This window comes from Embiotoca jacksoni, unplaced genomic scaffold, assembly GCF_022577435.1.
Source record: "Embiotoca jacksoni isolate LCO1_2020_lvr unplaced genomic scaffold, fEmbJac1.0.p SCAF_2, whole genome shotgun sequence".
Lineage (NCBI taxonomy): Eukaryota > Metazoa > Chordata > Actinopteri > Embiotocidae > Embiotoca > Embiotoca jacksoni.
The window spans coordinates 5,873,705-5,896,241 of NW_027185340.1; the positions used below are offsets into that span (position 1 = coordinate 5,873,705).

Genomic DNA, 22,537 nt, shown 5'->3' on the forward strand with positions numbered 1-22,537 from the left:
TCCTATCGGGCTGCCTGTGGTGGAAGACGTATTCAGACCCTGTACTTAAAGAAAAGTACCAATACTGCAATATAAAAATATTCCGTTACAAGTTAAAGTCCTACATGAATCTTGTGAATGTTGAATCTTTAACAAATCATCCTATTTTACCAGCTGATTCTGTCAATAAAATCCTAAGTATATATATAAAATGTAGTGAGGCAGGAATGATAATATTTCCCGTGAAGAAGTAGAGCAGAAGTGCAGTTGCATAAAAGGGATTTCTTTTTTTTTTCTTTACCTAAATGTATTTAGTTTTGTTCCCTCACTGGACCAGATTCTGTATTTTATATAAAATTATTTATTTTTGAACACATTTCACTTATTTATTAGTCATTTACACAGCTGCATGATATGATAACACTGTTAACAAGGTAAAACAGTCATAAAAAGTATAAAAAAAAAGTTCATATATTGAAACATTAGAGACGCACATGATTTACATCCTACACGACAACTCAAAATAATATCTACAATGTTATTTACATGACAGAGAGCTATAAGTGATGGTTGGCTGTTTGTCCCAGTGGCAGATGTTAAAGAACAGTGACAACAACTGTATGCACACACACACACACACACATACACACACATACACACACACACACACACACACACACACACACACACACAAATCAAATTCAGCACACAAAATGCAAAAGGCATGACATTGTCACTGGGGTCTGCTTCACCAGTGTTTTTCACTCGTGTGGACGGCTAAAGGAAGAGCAAAGGACAAGAAGCATGTAATGTAAACAAGGAGCTAGCACGTGATCTACGGGTGCGATTGTGACAACAAACAAAATCCTACAGGTTGTAATCAGCTGCAGCTGTGAGGGTCCGCTGTTGGAACGAGAGGGGTCAAGTACATGTCCAGAGAGGATCGGCTGAGAATACCAGAGAAAACACAGGAATCAGTCTGTCAGAAGGTTTCAGATTGAGGAGCAGGATCGTGGCCAAATAAGTAGTCTCAAGACAGATACATTTTTTTTTTTAAGAACTGCTGGTAATCTTAACATTTTTTTCTTCCATCAGGAGAAGCAACTTGAGGTTGTCTTTCCAAGGAGCATATGTTGTTTATCAGCTTGCTTCTCCTGGTTTTCCTGTTCTCTCAGTTGCATTACATATGACATCTGAAAGCAGAGCATTTGATCAAATCCTTGGGCCGCTTGCCTTCGAGCATTTTTCCACTGAAACGTGTTTTCACTTATTTCTGGATCCCAGAGCAACAGACGGTTCATGCTCTCTGCCTTTCTTCCCTCACCACTGTTTTTTCACTCTTGTCTGCCTTGTCATTCATTTGCAAACAAACACCGAACCTTCTCGTTGATTGGAGCTTTGAGAGAAGGCAGAAAAATCCCTTGCCAGTCGAAAAATACCTGAAAAGATCCTTCTACTCAACGTTCAGACTGTGAAAGGCTAATTTTGGATTGATAAGCAGCCTATAACGAACAGGAACACTACATTTGGCCACCTTAAAATAATAGTTTGACAATTTGGAGGATACGATTATTTGTTTTCTATAGGAGATTTAGATGGGAAGATTAATAAAAAACCTTCATATCTGTACTTTAAATATAATTATACTATTTGGCTGCTATTTAGCTTGGCTTAGCACAAAGACTGGAAACAAGAGCACACAGATTGCCTGGCTCTGTAGCTGCAAAGTCCACTTACTAGACCCTCTACTGGCAAATCCACATACAGTGTTTTTCGAAGGGTAACCATCACCAAAGGTTCCTCTGCTTTCTTATGTTTTAAGTCTTTTTTTTGTCCTTCTAATGTACTTACAGTACAAAGATTAATACATTTATATGTTGGGAACTTTTTCATGGTATCAGAAATTATTGATCCGACTCCCAGTGTCATTGCGAGCTTCCTGGTTTCACTTTTCTTTTCTTTTTCAAATTCCACAATAAAATCGTTGAATCCACACCAAATAACAATGCTGATCTCTTCCTGTTGATGTAAAAACAACTTTTATCCAGTAAAATTCTACTGTCAGTCCACCTGGTGACTGCCAGACAGGTCAAAATCGGGACTAGACGGATTGAAAGTTTCAGCCTTGCTTTTATTGTGAATTCCTAGTAAAGCTCACGAATGAACAGGTTAAATCTTAAAGTGTAAAATATGTAAAAGCCGGAAAATGGAGTTTTATAATCAAATGGGCTGATTTTGTTTCCTTTGTAAATGAGTCCGGTGAACTGTTAGCCTTTCTTTTCAGTCTTGCTATTAAATGGCTGCTGTAGCTTCATATTTCACAGTTATTGGAGTTCAGTGGATCTTATCATCGAACTCTCCCCCAGACACTGAATACACTGAAGTGCATTTCATTGAACTATTCCTTTAACGTACAGTTGAAGATTAACGTGCACAGTTCATCCATTGGTGTTGCTTTTGAGTCAATGTAGACTACTACATTTCAAAATAATTTAGAATAGCACCAGTGACTAAATAAAAAAAGAATCTCTGATCAGATTGATCAAAACTGTTAACTATTAAATCTTGGCTATTAAATAGTATTTCAACTATATACATATTCACAGTTATTGTTCTTCCTTTTTAAGAATGGACAGATATGATATGGTGAACAGAAACCATTATAGTGCTACACAAAAATACTACTTGGTACAGTTGCGTGTCAGTCCACACTTCAAGTAATAGTAACAGGATGTCCGGTTTTCCCTACAGGGAGACGTCCAGGTGATGAGCAGCAAGCACATCCCTTGATGTCACAGCAAGCTCACCCAGTCAAGAGAAGGCACTGAGGAAGGAGAAAGAACTGTCAACGCCTCTGCCCACACAGGCGGGGACAGACGCAGACTTACTGTGGATATTATAAGACAGACAGTCCAGTTTAAACCACGCAGTCCAGAACCGAGAAATTCTTGATAGGGAGTTTTTGTGAAGCAAAAAAAAAATGTCAGTACAAAAGTTTCAACTTTTACACAAAGAACAGAACCTTGGGACAATGCCATTTCAGCTCTTTTACGATAAGCTAAGCTAACCACAGCTGCTGGTTGTAGCTTCACATTTACGATAAAGTTGATTAAAGACCTTCTTGTTTGACTCTCATAAAGAAAGAATTTTTTTTTTTTTTACGTAAATCTTAAACAAGTCCTTAACATCACTTAAATCATGAGTCAGAACCATTTTAAAATGTTATTTTTTCCACATCTGTTGTGACCTAATGATGTGGTTAATAAAATATGGTTCGAATGCGCGGGATCACAAATCATTATCTTTTCCCATTGCGTACTGAGCTTCTTTCCATCTAGTTTTACACTGTGGTTTACACCAACCAATCAAAGAATGCTCTACAACAATCCTTGAAAGTTGGAAGTGCTAAACCCCCTCTGTAGTTTTGGTGGTATTTTGTTTGTCCTTATATGTCTTAATTTGTTCCTTTGAAAATGTGTTCCCTTGTGTCCAAGTTTCTTTTACGGAAAAAGAAACATTAGGATAGGAGCCTTGGTAGTGCAACGTTAAATTAAAGGTATTAATATCCACCATAATTATTATAGTTTACTGAGAGGTTCAATTAACTCGATAAATCTGTGATTATTACATATTCCGACTAACTTAACTTTCATTTTTAACAAAGATGTTGATATTACTAATTGTAATAAAACTACAAAGTCACCAAACAGTCTTCATATGAATAAGAAATACCTTGTTGTTCACAGGAAAGCTTCATTTGTGCACTGAGGACTTCTCTCTGCGGGTATCCACGACATTGCTGCAGATGAAGATACATACACAAACACCTCAGATTTCATCTTTCCAGGTAAATAAGTAACTTTATTTACTATATAAAAAGTACCCACAACTCAACACAGACTCATCTGGCATGAAGGATCGCTGTGGTAGAAAGAGGGGACATGTACAGCCAGATACAACTTCAAAACAATCAGCGCCACTGCACACAGGCACAGTACTACTGCCTGGCTGTTGGCAGTGGAAGGAATGTCTGCATCTCATTAGAGTTTCTGTCTCACCGTATCATCTCCAGGCCTGGTTGGTGAAGATCTAGGAATGATAAATCTGTCTCCACACTGGTTTGGCACGGCTTGAAGTCCTCATCCTCCGCCAGCTCTCGACTTACAAACAAACCCCTTTCTTTACTTCAATCTCGTCAGCCTCCTGTATCTTAAACTCAATTCCCTTTTTCCTCATCTCCGGGTTTGTTTGGCCCCATTTCCTTATCACAGTTTTAAAAAAAAAAAAAGGGAAAACAAGCGAGGAACTCACGCTTGATGCTGCCGCACAAAGTCTGCAAACTGCCGGTCTTTAGCGTAGAGTTCAATGATGCGTATCCTGTCTTGGATTTCCTGCAGAAACACATGATATCAGTCAAGACTGGAAACACTACATCACATGCAGATAAACAGTAAACTGAACAGGATGTGGCCTCAATCAAAACATGACATTTTACAATCAGAAAAAAACACTACAAGGACTTTATTTTAAGGCTGCAGAAGCCAGACGGTGATTAAAACAAGTTTGCTAACCCAGATCCTGGACAGGTAAAATTTGGATGTATAAACAAGTGATGTGCGCTGCCCTGAGTCAGCAGCTGCATCCATATGCCCTTGGATGAAGCACATTTTACCCCTGGACTTCTGGTTAACTATATAAATGTTGGAGTGTTAAATGAGAGACTTAAAGTCACATCTCAGTGCTTGGCACGCATGGAAGGCAGAGCTTTTGCAAAACGATGACGTAAGCCAGCACAGTGAGGGTAACTTTTTCTGTGATTATTCCACAGCCATTAACATATTGATTTGATTTTGGTGTTTTTATTAGACTACATCATGCTATCGAATCATTTTTTTTTTCAGCTCTTCAGAAAAGCAACTTGGGTGATTTTACAAGATAGTTAATGGGGTAAAGTCAAAGGAAACCCCCTCTTAACGTGGCTGAGACATCTCTTCTAAATGAACCAGTGGACGACAGACCACACACACACACACCTCCTTGGTCAGTTCACTGTTCTCATAGATGTGTCGTATCTCTTCGCTGCTGTAGTCAGTGGAGGCCTCAGCGCTGGCACTGCTGTACACAGGGCCTTCCGGATAGCGGCGGTAGTAGTGGCTGTAGCCTGTGGTGGCCTCACTCTCATACATGGGGTTGTATTTGGTCGCTCTCTCCAAAGATGGAACACTCTCTACTCGCCTGCAGGATGACACATAAACAGAGAAATCAGTGACAATGCAGAGACAGGAGGATAAATGAAGTCATATATCACTGAGGAAGAAAATTGATGTACAGCTGCAGTGAATAAAACCTGCATGTGGATTCATCTTAATTTACCTAGGATTACTCTCTAGACCCGGGGCCCAACCCGGCTGACCACAAAGCCTGTTGTGTTAGGTGTTAAGGCATTTTAGAAATAGATCAGCACCATATCTGATCAGTTAATTGGCTCAGGCTAATGCCGAGATTCTCCACAGGAGGCTCTGGGATCCATGCCAGACACACACACACACACACACACACACACTGATGGATGGTAAACAGATTCTGTGTTTGTTTGTGTGTGTGTGTGTGTGTGTGTGTGTGTGTGTGTGTGTGTGTGTGTGTGTGTCTGTGTGTGTGTGTGTGTGTGTGTGTCTGTGTGTGTGTGTGTGTGTGTGTGTGTGTGTGTGTGTGTGTGTGTGTGTGTGTGTGAGTTTAAACAAGAGAAAAGTAAAGCAAAGGGCAAACAGGACAAGACGAAAAAAAAATACCAGACTCCAAATACCCAGGCAGAGCAGCAGTAATGCTGCAACTTAAGAAGGATAAAGATGTGGTGCAGTGAATAACTTTGGCCGTCTGAGGACACAGTCCTGGGTTTCTCAACTTGTTCTGTCCCCTTGAACAAAATAACAAAGCTCCATTCATCCAAAGCCCATTACACTGAGAAGAACGAGTCCTAAAACCCACTAAATTGCAGTATTTTGTTCACTTTCAAACTGAAAAGTATGACTTGTTTATATTCATGAGTAGAGTTACAAACTTTTGTTTTGGAATTGATTTTAAGTTTTGACCGTTGACTTTAAAGACTCTTCACGGCCTTTCTCCCTTCTATCGAGCTGACCTGATTGTTCTACATAAGCCTGCCTGTAGTCTGAGATCCTCACGCAAAAGACTTTTATCTATTCCCGAGACATAGATTAAAACCAAGGGTGACAAAGCATTTTCAGTCAGAGCTGCCAAGTTATGGAACGAGCTGTCTGTGGTCTTCTGAGTCAGTGACATCTTTTAAATCTCTTCTTAAAACATACTTTTATCAGAGAGCCTTTGCCGATTTTAGTTAACTGTAGTGATCAACTCTTATTTCTTTTACACCCTGTTTTAATTTGTTTTATGGTTGTTTAATACGATCATTGTGTTGTTGGGGTTTGTGTTGTTAAGGCTTGTTTGAATTCACAGGTCGCTTAGCTTTGTTTTAATGGCTTATTTTATGTGAAGCACTTTGTAACTCAAGTTTAGAAAAGTACTAAACAACTAAAATTTATTAGCATTATTAATGTCATTATTAAATTTTGCCCTGATTTTCCACAATGTATGCCATTGTTCCACATACAGTATATTCTGTTTCTGCTCGTTCCAACTGCACTGAAGCTGTGTTTATACCCATGGAAAGGTGTTGTACAAGTACTAATATTAAACAATACTCATATTCTTTCCAGATAAGTCTTCCTGCTCTGTGTTGTTGAAAAACAATATCAAATGATATTTGACTGGTCTACCTCACCGTATAGGGTCCTCTGAATCGTCCTTGTCATACTGATCGCGTAACGTCCTGGCCAGGAAAAAGATCACTCCGGAGGCCACCAATAGGAAGCCAGCAACAGAGGCAATCGCTATGCCGACCACCAGCGGCTCAGATACATACTCCTCACAGTGTTCTCCTCTGTACCACCAGTTCTCCCCGACTCGACACCTGCGGGTGACGATGGAAAATTCATCAACAGTGTGATGAAATCATTTCCACTGCTGGGAGAACCAAAAACAGACGACTGTACCACAGACAGATGAAGGCCACTTTTTAAAACTCAACAGAAGACCCAAATGTTACAGAAAGAAAACAGTAGTTAAATTATTAAAGAGCGTAAAAGTGGATGACTGGATGCTCACTGACGTTTGCATTTTGTCCTGATACAGTAAATAACAAGTCTGCATGTGTCATTAAATCAAAACGTGTGGAAAAAAATCTCGTCACATGTTTTTTTTTCCTGTCTCCATGGAGCAATACAATACTTTTGGATTGGATGGTGTGAGGTAAATAACAATCCAACAGCATCTGGAGCTGCCTGCGTGTTTTATGATGTGGTAGTGGGTGTGAAACAAAGGTTAGCACTCATCTTGGCTCACAGGCCTCCTCTGTGTCTGTTCGTAATCAGTTGAGTTAAAGCCCGATGCATACAAAAGCCTGAGCAGAGCCAACCGACATGTTTCTGTCGCTGATTTGGATTATTGGCAAATCATCTTACGCATATTAACCCATGCAAATGCCTGTTTGGACATGGAAACACTTGCACAGACATTTTAACACACAGAACACAATCTGTTTTGGAGCAATTCTTGGAAATCTTTTAGATAATTTCAAAAAAGTATGGGGGGGAAAAAGATCCAGGGGTTTATAATGATATGAAAAGTAGGGCTGTATCAGGCACAATATTGCATTAAACAAAAATTTGATCAAGTATCCTGCAGCTGAAAAATGGATCATAATGCTAATTCAATTTTAGCAATTAATTCTCCACAAATGGGACTCATTGTTTTCATTTAATTACAGTGAATTTAATGCCTTTGGGTGTAAATAAATTAACATGGTGGACTGCCAGAGGATTTTTTTTTTTTTTTTCTTGACCAATGACACAAATCTTTAAAAAAAAAAATTGTTTTGTAGCCAACAAAAGTGTAAAATAAAATGCATATTTCATTAAGTTGTATGTGACTATAATTCATAATTAAGGCGAGCTCAATTATGTGGAAACAAATAAAAAATAAAAAAGACTTGGGGCCAAAAGGAGCAGCTTTAAAACGAGACAACTCTGAACCTCCTGCATGAACTGTACTAACACTTGAAAATCTGTTTAGTGTTATGTGATGAAGTGCTAGCCTTGCAAATCTGCAAACTCAGACACTTCTTCCCGTAAGCCCACACATGGATCACTTACCCTAATTCCCACCCACCTGCAGATGGCTCCCTGGCCGGGGATGATGTCACACTTGCCGTCATTGAGGCAGAAGTCCGTCTGCAGCTCACAGATACTCTGACAGGGCAGGCCGTCCACGCTGAAGTAACCAGCATTGCAGACGCACTCTGCCTCCCCCGACCACTTGTTTACTTTACACTCTGCATACTCGTTACACGCCTGGAACTTACAGGGGTCGGCCATGTCACCTGGAAATTAAAGAAACAGAATTAGTGTCGACTTGAAAGAAAAATGTGCCACTTTTCATATGGATGTCCAATCAGAGAATCTTGAAAATGTAGTCGATTGAAGGAAGAAATTCTTCAATACATTTTCTGTCTCTGGGAGGGAGCTGCAAAATTTGTTGTCCTTTCTGCACCAGCTCCGTCATTTGACGTGTACGGTGACGTAGTCGGTGGGCTGAAGAACCACAGGCTAACTGAGCAGCCTGAGTCACCCAGAGGACGCTCTAGATGCCAAATGTGAAATCATTCCTTGTGACATAAATATAAACCAGTAAATTTTGTCAGTGTTGTTGTATTGATCAAAAGCACTGATCTTTGAGAACATACCCGACTCCACGTCCAGCGAGTACTTATCGATGGCCAGGTTCATGGTCTGGTAGGCTGTGTTACAGAAGTCCTCCAGGATCAGATAGACAGTGGTGGTGACGCCATGAGCCACAGGCTTCCCAAATTTCATGCGGCTGTTGACCACGATGCTGCCGTTCCTGAAGTTCAGGATCTCCAGGTTCTCAAAGTTACTCAGGTTGGATTGAAGGTAGGGCACAAGCTGAGGAAAGATTGAAACACGTACGATTTGAGGTGACAAACCAAAGAATGTCACACAACAGTGGGAATACTGAAAACCTGTAAATTGTTGTAAAACATTTACCAGCTCCAGGAAGCGTTGCTCCAAAGCTTTGTACTCTGGAGAACTCTTGTTGAAGAGATCATCTGAGAACATCATGTTGGTCACCCGCAGGCTGAAAAACACCATCAGTGCACGTCCAGGGTTTACAGGCATGGCGATACTGGCGCGGTCTGTGCCGTGTACCACACCGAACGGGAACCCAGTGCTGCCTTCCTCCGTGTGGTTAATCAAACCATAATGAATCACGTCATAACCGCGGTCTGGGATGTTGGCATCGTCCAAGCTTTCATTATTGGGTTGGATCTGGGGGATAAATAAAAGTAGATTGATTTTTGTATGTTGCTTCTAACTGGGGTACAACAATGTTTACTTTGTCTTACTGCTTAAATGACTAATTCAAATAAATGTTTGCTAAGAAATCGGTATAAATATCTTTAGTGTTTGTTGTGACGTTTCATTAATTTTCTCCAGTGCAATGAATCTATGGTTCCCTCTGCCAACATTGGTGCTGGAACTTTGATTGATGAAAAATGTGGGTAGGAACTCCAAATACTACTTAAATTTCAACAGACATACAGGAAGATGAACCAGCTGCAGAGCCCACATTTGCTGTTGCTTAGTGCATAAGGTAATATGTGGGCAGCTGAGGTTCACAGACCTTCTTTGTTGCTGTGAGGTTTTAAAATGAAATGAACAAAAACTAACTCGTGGGAAACAGCGATTTTTAGCAAGCTAGCCCAATTAGCTTTTTTAACATTTTTGAGTGAAATACGATAGTACGTTCGTGACACGATGGGTTCTCCCAAATTTGGAATGTTGTAAAAGGCCAATCTTTTTTACATTTCTATTAGTTAACAGCGCAGCATATGCGGATTTGAAAACATGCATTCTATCAGTATTTGTAGGCTACAAAAGGTGTGATATTCTGTAGTTAGTGGCACGAATTTACAGTACGTCTAAAAGATCAGATGACGGTCAACAGCTGATTTGCTAAGAGAAACAGCAACCCAAAGGCCTCGAGATACTGTATAGATAGATTTGTCCAACGTTGGTTCATTCTTTGGCTTTACCTCCTCCAGTGAAGGGATGTCGAGGTCAGGTTCATTATCAAGATTATCAAGATTAACGTCAGAGATGCGGGTAAAAGGTGACTCTCTCTCTGGAGGCAGGACGGTCGGCAGCGGAGGGCTCAGCGTTACTGTTGGCTCAGGTTCGTCTTCGTTCACCCGTAAAATCTCGACCTTTTTAAAGTCATCTGTTGAGATCTCAGTAGGCTTTGGTACCTCTTCAGGTACAGTCTCCTCCTTCACCTCTTGCCCCTCGCTCTCAGGTGCAGGTTCCTCAGGATGGGTCAACATCACCTCAATGGCTGCATCTGCGAGGTCTACTGAGTCACCTTCAGCAGGAAGCAGACCTGTTTCTGCTGCCTCTGGCTCTGATCCTTTTCTTGCTACATCTACTACCTCTGGAAGTGGGACTAGGGCAGGGAGGCCTTCTTCTTCCTCTGTGGTATCAGTTGCAATAGTGGGTGTCGGTTGTAATTCCACTGCAGCAACTTCAACTTCCTCTGCTCCTGCCTCAGAGGGAGCAACAATGTTATTGCCGGTTTCCTCTGTTATCAACACATCCTCTGCAGCGGTCTCCTCCAGTGACGTTTCCTCTTCTACTGCGGTGGTTGTAGGTGGCTCGAGCGGGCCCTTTATGTCATCTGTGCCTGAACCGGAGGCCTCTACTTCCACGGGCGGTTCAGGAAGTGGGACGCCTCCAGGCAGCTCAGGGGTGGGAAGTTCAATTGGCTGTTCTTCAGGTGGGATTTCTGCAGCAGAAGTCTGCACAGTGTCCTCTCGCAACAGACCCTCTTCCTCAATGCCTGGAAAAACAAAGATGAGAAGAAACTCAACCTCATGTCGTCCTTTTATGGAAACTGGCTCCCTTTTTCTAAAACCCACAAGAAAAATATTTTGACTTAAGAACTGAAAACTATAGAAATGATCTGAAATGAATTTTAAAAGCAGGAAGAAAAGATAAACAAATGCAAAAACTGTGAAAACCAAGAAAGGAAGACGTAGCATCAGAGGTGGATCACGACTCACTGCCATCTTCAGGTGCCTCGGTGGTCAGGACAACTGCAGGAGCTACAGCTTCACTCTCCTCCAGAACAATAACATAATTTTCTTTTATGTCGGTTTCGGAGGGTTCAGGCAGGACGTCAGCATCACGGTCCTGATCCAGGATCAAGACCTGCATCACAAACAGCATTTATTAGCCTTTATTTACCAGATGAATTACTGTGTTCTTTAGAAAAAGAAGAATATCCATTTTATTTGCCTGCATGTTACATAGAGTACACACAGGAACACGCAGGAATTTGACCCGTGTATGTGACCAATCCTTGACCACACACACACATCTGGAGCAGCTGCAGCACCCAGGGAGCTTGCTAAAGGACACTTCAGCTAATGATGTTTTGCCTTGTCAGTGCAAGGAATCAGCAGCCCTTCATTTCTAAGCCGTTTTCCTCAACCTCTAGACTGCAGATGCCTCCACTTTGAGGACCTAATGTTGGTTCTTTCACATGAATTCTCTCTGTTTAATCAGGTAATTGTTTTGGGGGCATAGTGCAGGCTGCATACTTTTAATGTCAACTAAATGAAATAAAAAAGGAAGTAAAATTCATTCAATATAGCAAAGTCATAAAAGGGCTTCACAACAATAACAACAAAAGAAACGAAGCGATATTAAAAAATAAACCAACAATCAACACAAACATTTAAAGACCATTGAAATATGAGCACTAGAAGGCTAATCTGAAAACATGTGCCTTAAGTTGCTTTTTGAAGGTGTCGACAGAAACCGCAAAACGTTAAAAAAAAAAATCAAGAAGAGTTTTCCACAGAGTCGCGATCACCTTTTGTCTATAAAAGGGTGCGCGGAACAGCCAGTAGGTCCTGGTCAGAAGACTTAAGTGACCTACTGGTGGTATTATGATGGAGCAGGTCAGTTACATACTATACTTATACACTAAATAAACACCAGCAGCTAAATCTAAAACGTTTCAAATCTAAACCAGGGCAGCAGAGTGCTTCTGTGGCACAGTAGCTCTCTGCTCTTGCCTGTAAATCACTCAATGATGAGAAATTTGCCCAACTCATATAATGAGTCAAATTAACTTAATCACTTAGCAAGCTGAGCTTTAAAGTGAAGCAGCAGACGCATTTAGTGCAACCCAAACTGTAATTATCATCAAAGAGCACACTCGACCACAAGGCAGCACAAATGAAGACGGGCTTAAGATGGTATTACTCGTCTGCAAGAACTCATATGTGCAGTCTCTCCTGTTGACACGCTGTGGCGTGGTGCCCCGCAGTCTTCGCCCCAGAATAGCAGTGGATTATTATAGCAAGAGCCAAACTAATCCTCAAAGCTGCACTTCATCCCTACTGGTGAGATCATCCCCTACCTGCACTGGTGTAGTCTGGATAACATCTCGAGCCAGTTACAAGTTACAGCAACATCAGTCATGCTACAACCATCAGCAAACTCAAACAAAGGTTTCACCAACATTGTGGAGCTCAAAGCTGCGGGACAGCCTGGACAGAGAGAGACTGTTGTCATGACAGTTGTGAAGGTAACTTGTTACTCACCGTGGCTCCGTCTCCAGTGTTGAAAGACTCAGTAATCTCAGACACTGTGGAACCAGAGGAGAAACAAATTGTAATACAAACTGACACAAAAAAAGGCAAATGTGCCAACTAGCCTAAATATTTCTGGCTGCCAGAGTCTCCAGAATCCTTTTAACTGTAACTGCTTCAACACTGACTGCCTGTGTTTTGACAGTGTTACCTTCAGGGGTAAATATCCACAAATCAGTGCAAAAATCTGGAGAGAATATCAGCCGCTGCGGGCCTATTACCGCATCACCACCAAAGCAGAAAAACAAAGTCAAGCTGTGTCTTAAAGTTCCCCAGCTACGCATGCCTGCCATATGAGAGTGTTTAGCCTTTATTTCAGATGTCACAGTCGATAACTAATGCGACCATCAGAGTGCAGCCATCTCCAGAGGAGCTCGCAAACACAGTAAACTAATGACACACATTCTTTAAAAACATGAGCACAGAGACATCTCACCGGAGGAGATGGTATAAACATTATCGCATCATTCAAGGGCCCCAGCAGCTAACCTACTTACTGACTGCCTAAATCTAAGTGGGATAGCTTTGTGTGACTGTGAATCATAGGAGAACTTCACCTACTTTACATGACAAAGGTGGTTTTACTCAAGTTATATGTCTTCGTGACAAGAAGATGCACATCAATCGAGAAAGGCCAAGTGACGGCAATCGTGATGAAAGTCACTTGACGGACGTCATGGCACAAAATACAAAGGCCACGATGCCTTAAGTCTCGGGCCGCCATGTTGGGGTCGCAATCCTGGTCTGGGATAAGATGATGTCGATGTGTGTTTTTGTTATTTGACATTTTTCTTTTGTGTGTTTGCGTGTTGTTTTGTGCAAACCTTCATCAGTTTTCCAACTTTTTTTTTTTTTTATTGTCCTAAAGCCATCGACTACTGTGTAGCTCACAGGTCTGAAAAGTGAAGCCAGTGCCTTAAAGTGCAATACCACCGAATGCCGCCAGGGGTTGGCTCTGAAAAGGCTTTGGCTCCATAGACTCCCATTCAACTTCTCTCATGAAATACAAAGTCAATTAATTATTTTCTAGCACATGGTTTTTGATAATGCATGAGGAAAAGATGTGACACTGACACGCCCCGCAGCGGACTGGCGGGTGTATTACACGCTTTGCCGTGATACCAGGTAGCAGCGTTAGCGCCAAGATTTGACGAGAAAAACAAACTGTTGCCTAATGTCAGACTATGATATAGGAGTGCAATGCTAAACTAGAGAAGTACTCTTTTAAGAGTTAACCATAAGATCCACAGCGTGTAAGTCAAACTAAAGAATTAAAGCAAAGCCATTAAACCGAAAGGTTCAGATTTCAAATGTCCTTTTTGCGGAGTTTTCTTTCGTAGACCATTTAATGACAAGGATTTTACTGTAGCACAGAATAAATACACAGTTCCTGTAAGTGATGACTGTAATTTGTTCATTAAAAATTCCCCTCTGTTAGGCTGAAACTTCTTATAAAAATGTCTCTGTCATCTTTGACAGAAAGAACGGTCCAATAAGAAACAGATGAGACTATTAAAAACCCAAGAATGTTTGCCCAAGTAGTGTACCGTATGTTGTAATATCAATGCAGGCTCTACTGTGTCTCTACTTGATATGACACATGGAGGATTGCCCTGCACTGCATCCACCACTTCTGCCAAAACCTTCCCACTGACTTCACTGCCATGCAAATTAAATAAATAGCCATAATGGAGGCATGTGAGGCTTCTGTTACACTGCAGGGAATATCTTTAGGGAGACTGGCAGTAATGCAGCGGCCAGCGTCTTACCCATGTCCTGGTCGTCGTTATGAAGGGCTTCATTGAGAAAGTTTTTGACCTCGCTGATGGTGTAGACCACCGCGGGGGGCTCGTTGATCTCGCGATATGAGTTCTCCACCAGGTTGGACTGCAAGGTGAGGTAGTCCAGCTGTTCACTGCTCACTCCTGCTCCATCCACCACCACCACTGTGACCGCATAGTCCACCACCACAGCGTCCAGGCTGGGGACATAAATATGTTGTTATTACATGCAGTCGATACGCTTATCACAGTTAGGACTACGCAAAAACATGTCGACTTTTGAGGGAGCAGTATAAACAAAACTATAAATACACTGTGAGTGAATGAGTTTTGCCTGATGTGAACAAATGAAACACAATTAATTGTACTGTACATCAGTTTAATTATTTAGTAGGTTATTTAGTTAGAATTTACCAGACTGCCATGAATATGTTTCCATTAAGTAAACTGCAAAATATTATTTCCACATCTCTCATTAAGCAACCAAAGGGACCCTCCAGAGTGCCTGTTTTGTCCTCTGAACTTCCTGTTTCCAACGTCAAGAATTACTTTTCAGACTTATTTATATTATGGCATTGATTTTAGTCATATTCCCTAGCTCTCATTTCTCTCTTCAAAAGCCCTTAATCCCTGACACGATTCACAACAGGTCACAGCTCCTCTACAGCAATGAATGACTTGGGTGCCTTGCGGAAGGTCACCTATCTAATTAAGAGTCCGATGTAACTCCTTTTCATGACCCAAACTTGATAAAGAGATTTCCCAGTCAATAGATTAGTGTGCAAATGACAAATTAAATTCCTCTTGTACACATATTTATAGTAAGGAAATTTTAAAGAGAGGAAGAGAAATAAAATCGCTGCAGACTTTAGCTTGACTGAACATCAACATCACTGTAGAGCGCTTACACATGACTGATGACTGCAGGGATTTGTTCCTACTTGGAACGCAGGCGTGCGACCGTATAGGGCAAAAACAGCCGAGTCAGCAGAATGATCAATATCATCATAATAAACATGGAAACCTCACAAGAGATTCCAAGGTCCCTGGAAAAAGCCATCTATCAGCCTTCATTTGACTGCTGGAAGCCCTCCACTCTGACCTAGTTTGTTGGGTTTCTGGCGGGCAGCTGAGCACGTGCCGGCCCGCAGTCGGCCCCATTAAGAAGGCGATCCAGTTTTTTCTCCCTCTTCAGTTTCACAAGCGGGAGGCAGACGAAGCTGGACTACAATGGTTGTATCTACCAGCTACTTTGCAGATTAAGAATTTACATTCAAAACTGAGTTTTTGTATAAAATATAATGACTTGTTGCCTTATAAAATCTGAATTGAATGGATAGGGACCCTTACAGAACAACCACATGACTTTCCCATGTTTTCCACATGTACGACACATGTTGCAACACGTTATAACATATGATAACACAGGAAAAAATACATGTTTCACATGTGAAGGCGTTTGTGCTCTAGATATTTCCCGTTTTCACATTTTATGTTTCACATTTGATCACGTGTGTTTTTGCAAATGTAAAATTCATGTGGTTGTTCTGTAAAGTAAAATTCATGTGGTTGTTCTGTAAAGTAAAATTCATGTGGTTGTTCTGTAAAGTAAAATTCATGTGGTTGTTCTGTAAAGTAAAATTCATGTGGTTGTTCTGTAAGGTAAAATTCGTCCACTTTCTTTCTGTCCCGGTTACGCGAGAAGATATCGCCCTCAAATCTGTCCATTAAATATGAAGCAGACACTGGAAACAGGGAGTAACAGCTTTTCTCTGTCCAAAGATAATAAAATCTACCTACGAGCACATCTAAAGCTCATTAATGAACACATTATTTCTTATGTGTTTAATCTGCAAAATAAACAGTGTAAAAAAGTTGCTGTTAAATGGTGAGTTACGTGCAGGACTATTTTCTTGGCTCCATGAAGACTCCAGGAATCTCATCCCAGCCAAAAAGGAGCGAGGCACCCCACAGCCCATAAAATGTCAAATTGTCATTTCTACTCTTCCATTTTGTTCAGATTACACAAACCAATTGCAACGTAAATGAGCTTTGGAGGTGCTGGTAGGCAGATTTTGTTACTATTGGACTGAGCCAAGCCAGACACTGTTTTAAGCCAAACGGCCGCTGGCTGCAGTGTTATACTGACCATGAAAACAAGAGATTGATATCAACCTTCTCAACAAAAGCTCCATCAGAAAGCAAAAATGTTCCAACTTGTCAAACTGATCTCACAAACAATTAGCTTGCAAGACATTTATTTTTACACTTTGGAAGTTTTCCACTTGCTACAGGCCAAATCCTATCACCTTCTCTCTGTCCTTCCCCCCCCGTGTCTTTGTCAATTCTCGTCTTTGCTCATTGTGCCTGCCTCACACTGCACAGTTCCTTTTCACCCTCCTCCTCTCCATTCTTCCACTAGAGGCTAAATGGCGAGGCTGTAAAACCCCGATAATCGTCTCTGTGGAGAAGCACCTGCTCTCTTGGTGGGACACAACCTGATCCCACTTAACAGGTGAGTGCACGGTGCCAAGACTATTAACAAAGGCAACTAGCGACACATCCTAACACGTGCCCACACCCGCAGGTAAACAAAGAGTGAGATGGAGGTGAGGACTCGAGTGAGGTGGGTGAGGACACTTACATGGATCTAGTAAGGGACTGGGCTCTGGGTGCTTAAACACAGGACAGGATGAGGAGAATTATTCAAGATCAAAGTAAACCGCTGATGACTCACCCGTGGACTTCCTTCTGCGGTCTATACAAAACAAGGAGGAGCTGTTAAACCTCTGCTGAGAGATGAAATTGTGTTATAAATGAGCTGGTGTTGGCAATAAAGTGCGTCCAGTTGTTTCGTCCAACGCAATAACAGGAGAGAAACTGACCTGAACTCGATGACAGTCACACTCTTAAATCCAGGAAGCCCTTCCAGAGCATCCTCAATCTGCAAACACACACATGATCTGGCATCAGACTAAAGCCACAGCTAGTTCTAAGGAGGTTACAATTAACTTTGAAATAAATCTGATTTATTGCTCTAAAAGGATTAATATTGATCAAAGCAGCAGAAAGGTCTTTGGTGCTATGGCCCGGATCATTATTCTCAAGAGGCCGATTATTGCTCAGCAGTCAACTCGCGATTAACTGTTTTTATTGGTAGATAAGGCTTCACACAACACACATACTGTTCTGAAGACCGTTGACCCAGTTCATTTCATCTTTCAGAGAGAAAAGAGGGTGTAAAAGGGTCTCTGGGGAATTTTATCTGCTGACTTGTCCCCCTGTCCTTCCTTCTTTACCCTTGTTTACTCCTCTGTCCCTGTCCTCCTCTCCACCGCTGTTCCTCCTTAATCTCTTCAAGGCACGCAAGCCTGTTCGCATGCAGTATTTGTGTTGGTAAATAGTACTTTACAGGTATGTGCAATATCATATATGTCTAGGAAATACCCACAGAGACTAAAAGGCAACAGATATGCCGAATGTTATGTATGATGTTGTTATTTAACAGCTTAAGCTGACTGTCAGGGAAAACTGCCATTCGATATATTTACTGCATTTTCCGATTACCTGTAAAATACTGGAGTTGCTTCCAAAGGTGTACCTGAGGTAGCACACATGTGCAAAAGCTTATCTATTCCCAAGACGTGTTATGAAGCTGTATTTTCAGCACATAGTTATTTCACCATAATCAACTCTGTTCCATAAAATCTGTGTGTGTTTTGAACCCATGCCTGACATTTTTGGGTTTGCTGCTGTTGAAGTGCCGGTTATTAAAACTACCAGTGCATCAATCACAGACCATAAAGGAGCTCATGTGGTGGGTTCAAGCCGGTGCCAAGACACAGTAGCGCTAAGGAGAGATGTGAAGACAGGAGACAGTGCCGGAGACCTATTGGTTGTTCTTAGATCCAAACTGACTTCCCGGGCCGACCGGGCCTTCTCTGTTTAAAAACCTATTTATTTTCACTGGCTTTTCCACATTAGCCACTATTTAAGTTTTTATTTACTGCTCCTATATTTTTGTGCGCTTTGTGTTGGCTTCAACTTGCTTTTGATTTTAATTGTTTTTAATTGATCAAGTCTATTCGACTGTTTGTGTTTGGTTTTGTGCAGCACTTTGATCAAATTTTGTTGTGTTTTGAATGTGCTATGTGAATAAATATGAATTTTTGACAAACCTTTTTGGCAAGCTGTCTGCTGAGTGTTTGGTACTTATGACTGTTTGGATCGTCGAGGTCGTCGTCGTACACCTCCCCAGGCAGGAGGATGCTCAGCTCCACCACCTGCTCCAGCACAGCAGGGCTGTGAGGCTGCATGGTGATGTCATTGTTCAGCTGTGTCAGCAGAAACATATACAGTCAGTGTGCACATCAGTGAAAGATCAATCCAAATCTGTTAACACTGCGCTTGGACTCACTGAATCCTCCTCCAGCTCTGGCATAGCAGCTGCATTCTCATCCTCTTCTTCTTTGGCTGTGCATAAAAAAAAAAATTAAAAAAAAAGGGATTGTTGGTTTCTTTGAAGTGGACGCAAGGTTAAAAACCTGTAACATGTGCCGTGATCTCTGATGCCGTTATGGATTAGACTGTCATGACCCCCCCCCGAGTCTTTTCTAAATCTTAGGCTGAACTGGCCTGAAGCCAACTTTGACCAAACACAAGTACTACAGAATACAAAACGACACGTGAGACAATGATCTGACATAAAAACAGCAATCGTACGGCACGTGATTTTTCTGCAGCTGTCAGTGTCGACATGCAGTGTGTGTTACTGACCGAGCTCAGGAGCTTCAAAAGACCTCGATGTATCTGGTATCGGAGTGCTGTGAAACAGCAAAGGATTATTTTAACAATGCTGATTTCCCATTGCACTACGAGTAGAGGTTAAACGATAATTTTGAAAATAAGGAGACCAAAGCCAATATTCTTTTTTCTGCCAATAAGTATTGTCTCAGTGAAGGCAGCATTAAACAGCCTTATTATTGTGTGTAAATCATGACATTTACCGGAACCTGTGGAGGTTTTTTTTCTGTCTCACGGTATGAGGTGTTTTACGGTGGAAAAAATACACTTTACTTGAAAACCGTCATTGAGCTTTTATAAATACTATATAAACATGCAATACATGATTTATAATACCCTGTAATAGATTTGTATGCAAATATAATGACATTTAAAATCACTAATAGCAAAACCTTTTATCTGCTCAACTATGGTGTACTGATTTATGTTTACTGTTGCTCCATTTTGTGCTTTGATTGGTTTATGATTGGCGACGTCATGGATACGTTTTATCAGGCTGTGATTACTCTGCAACTACTTGTTGTTACAGGATAAATTGATTGTTGGTTTTGGCCTTTTCACTAAATTTGTTAAAAACAATAAAAGACAAAATAATGCGATTAATATTATCCTTTAAATGACAGCAGAGCTTGGATGGTCTAAAACACAGAAATGAAGCGGGACACAGGAAAACATAACAAATAAAACGTGAGAGATCTGAAGTGATGTTTTGGACTGCTGATGAGTGGGATTATGAACAGGTAAGGTTGAGGAGCCTCGGAAACTTTACCTGCACAAATTCTGCCAGGACCTGGGGGGCTCACTGCAGATAGTGGAAGAAGGACACGTTTACAAAACCAGGCGTAATGATGAGACGATAAATGAATCATTTGAATAAGACACTGGGGAAAAACAGGTGTGGAGTTTCTTTTACCTTTTCCAACCAGGCTGAAATATTCTCTGGAAATGGAAAACAATGTTATGAGTATTGTGCTGTTCAGATATCCACTTTTATGAAATGGTTAGTCAGCAACTGACCTTTTTAACCACAGCCAGATGCTCCTCTGATTGGCTAAAGTAAATGCCAACATCCAGTGCACTGACTGAGCCCTCTTGGCATTGGCTCATCCAGCTTTGGTATTCTTTTTGCTCTGGGAGACGGTCCCAGAAGATCTTGAAAGCCTCCCATATGGTCTCCTGGCACACTGTCAGAAAAGGGAAGGACACACTTCACTTAAAAACGAAACCTGCTAAACTTGCTGCTTTCATAATAATGCTTTCAGAAGTATTTTTCTTGGGGCAAGTTCTGTTTATTGGAGGTTCCCGGCAGCTGCCAAAAACAAATCGTGATTCACCTTTTGACAGTTACGTTCCACACTACCTGTAGATATCAGGAAGCAACCTCTGTAAATACTTTTAGAAAGTTCAAAACATATCTCTTTACTTTAGCTTTTAACTAGCTATGCCTACAGCTCTCTTGCACTTGCCTTCACTATGCACTACGGCACCTCTAAAAAAAATTTCTTTTATCTCCTCTATTTTATTAATGTCTTATCTTATGTTCAGTTGTATCTGTTCTCATGCAGTTTATTTCTTTTCTATATTTTTTAAATTACATTTTAACATGTTTTCAACCTATTTTTATTTCCCTTTATATCTGCTGCATGTCATTTTCTTGCTGTAAAGCACGTTGAGCTGCATTTCTTGTATGAAAGGTTCTAAACAAATAATGTTTGTTATTGTTATTATTATTATTATTAAAGCTCTATGAGAACTACAGACCATATTAAACTTATGTGTGTCTTTTAGGCCATAAACTAGAATTCACTACACTTGCTCATTTGCAGGGATATAAAATCAACTTTGACTAATTCAAACAATCTCAGACCAAGATCTTTTCCAGCTAGACGTTCTGAAGCTCAAACCTGCCTCCACTGCCGTGTTGACACCCTGACATAACTGCTTTTGATGACTCAGCCTACTGGGCACCGATCCAAAGATAGTTCACGCACCAATCCTCTTTACTAATAAACACTGTCTGAGAGGCCCAAGACACCAGTGGTCACCTCCAAATCCAAATCGAGCTTCCATAACATTCCTCAACCTTTTAGAGACACAGAGCGTCTCTCTGTACCAACGAACCCGTGTTTGACAGGTCATGAGTTGACTGACTCAAACCTTGATCTCCCTCACACATATCACAGAGATGTTCTGAAGCAAACAAAAATCAAATGTCTGTTGAATATCTGAAACACATAAGTGACTTGAAGTGTCAACTGAGCCAAATCAAAAAAAGAAAACAATTTTCATAACTGTACTCAAGTAAAATGATCACAAACAAAAAGCACATAAAAGCATTAAAAGTTAAAGTATAGTAAAATAAAAAATGACATAAATCTCTGAAATGTAGTGAAATTAAAACTATGGCCAAAACGAAATATAATGTGAGTAGAAGTACCTAAAAACAACAACACCAACAAAACCAACAATAACAATGTAAAAATCCATCAACATTACACAGAGATCAATACTTCTCTCCGTTTGGACCTACCTCTGAGATGAAAGTAGCTCAGATGGTTTGCAGCAACCTGCTCAGCAGTGTCCTGTGCACACAGTTTGATTCCACTTGGGAAAAGGATTTCCCTTTTCTGTCGAGAGACAACTGCATAGCCTTGATGAGATGCCCTCACTTCAGACACACGAGTGATGGATGGAAACACCTCAGAGTAAGGCAGAGCGAGGTACCCCATAGAGGAACCTTCGAGAGCTGCATCTGGGGCACCGCAACAACAACAATCAGTATACAAGACTTGGCCTTTGCTTGTGCTTTAGGTAAGTAAAGAGCAGGACTGTAAGGTAACTATTGGTACATACCTGTCCTTATGTCCAAAAAGATGGCCACTAAACTAATAACAACAGAGTGGAAAACACATTTCCAAGATATAATGCTCATGTTAAATCCGTGATCAGGTTTTAAATCCTCGGACTCGGAAAAGGATCAAGTAGATATGTATTTCTTCTCAAGTCATGTAGCAGCAACTTCTTACAAGTTTGCATATTCAGAATTCTCCAGAAGCAAAAAAAATAAAAAATAACAGAACCCTAATCAGAAACCATTCAACGACACAATCTCAAACTGGTTTTCAGCTTCCTCCTCTGTGGCTGAAGAGAGGTGTGTCCCATG

General features: G+C 41.0%; 1 protein-coding gene across 1 annotated transcript; it reads right to left on the reverse strand.

Moving 5' to 3' along the window:
- Positions 1-209: 209 nt before the first annotated feature.
- impg2a (interphotoreceptor matrix proteoglycan 2a) lies at positions 210-22,103 on the reverse strand. Its single transcript, XM_069155236.1, has 21 exons — positions 21,905-22,103; positions 20,392-20,558; positions 20,288-20,313; positions 20,144-20,176; positions 19,348-19,394; positions 18,989-19,044; positions 18,750-18,905; positions 17,457-17,515; positions 17,309-17,329; positions 14,560-14,771; positions 12,743-12,786; positions 11,192-11,339; positions 10,169-10,968; positions 9,120-9,401; positions 8,798-9,017; positions 8,224-8,434; positions 6,779-6,967; positions 5,013-5,214; positions 4,291-4,370; positions 3,712-3,778; positions 210-2,803 (listed from the first exon to the last, which is right to left on the reverse strand). Exons 1-20 carry the CDS (start codon positions 22,101-22,103, stop codon positions 3,733-3,735), a joined length of 3,198 nt encoding a protein of 1,065 aa, XP_069011337.1. The 3' UTR covers positions 210-2,803; positions 3,712-3,732.
- Between the last annotated feature and the right edge of the window lie 434 nt (positions 22,104-22,537).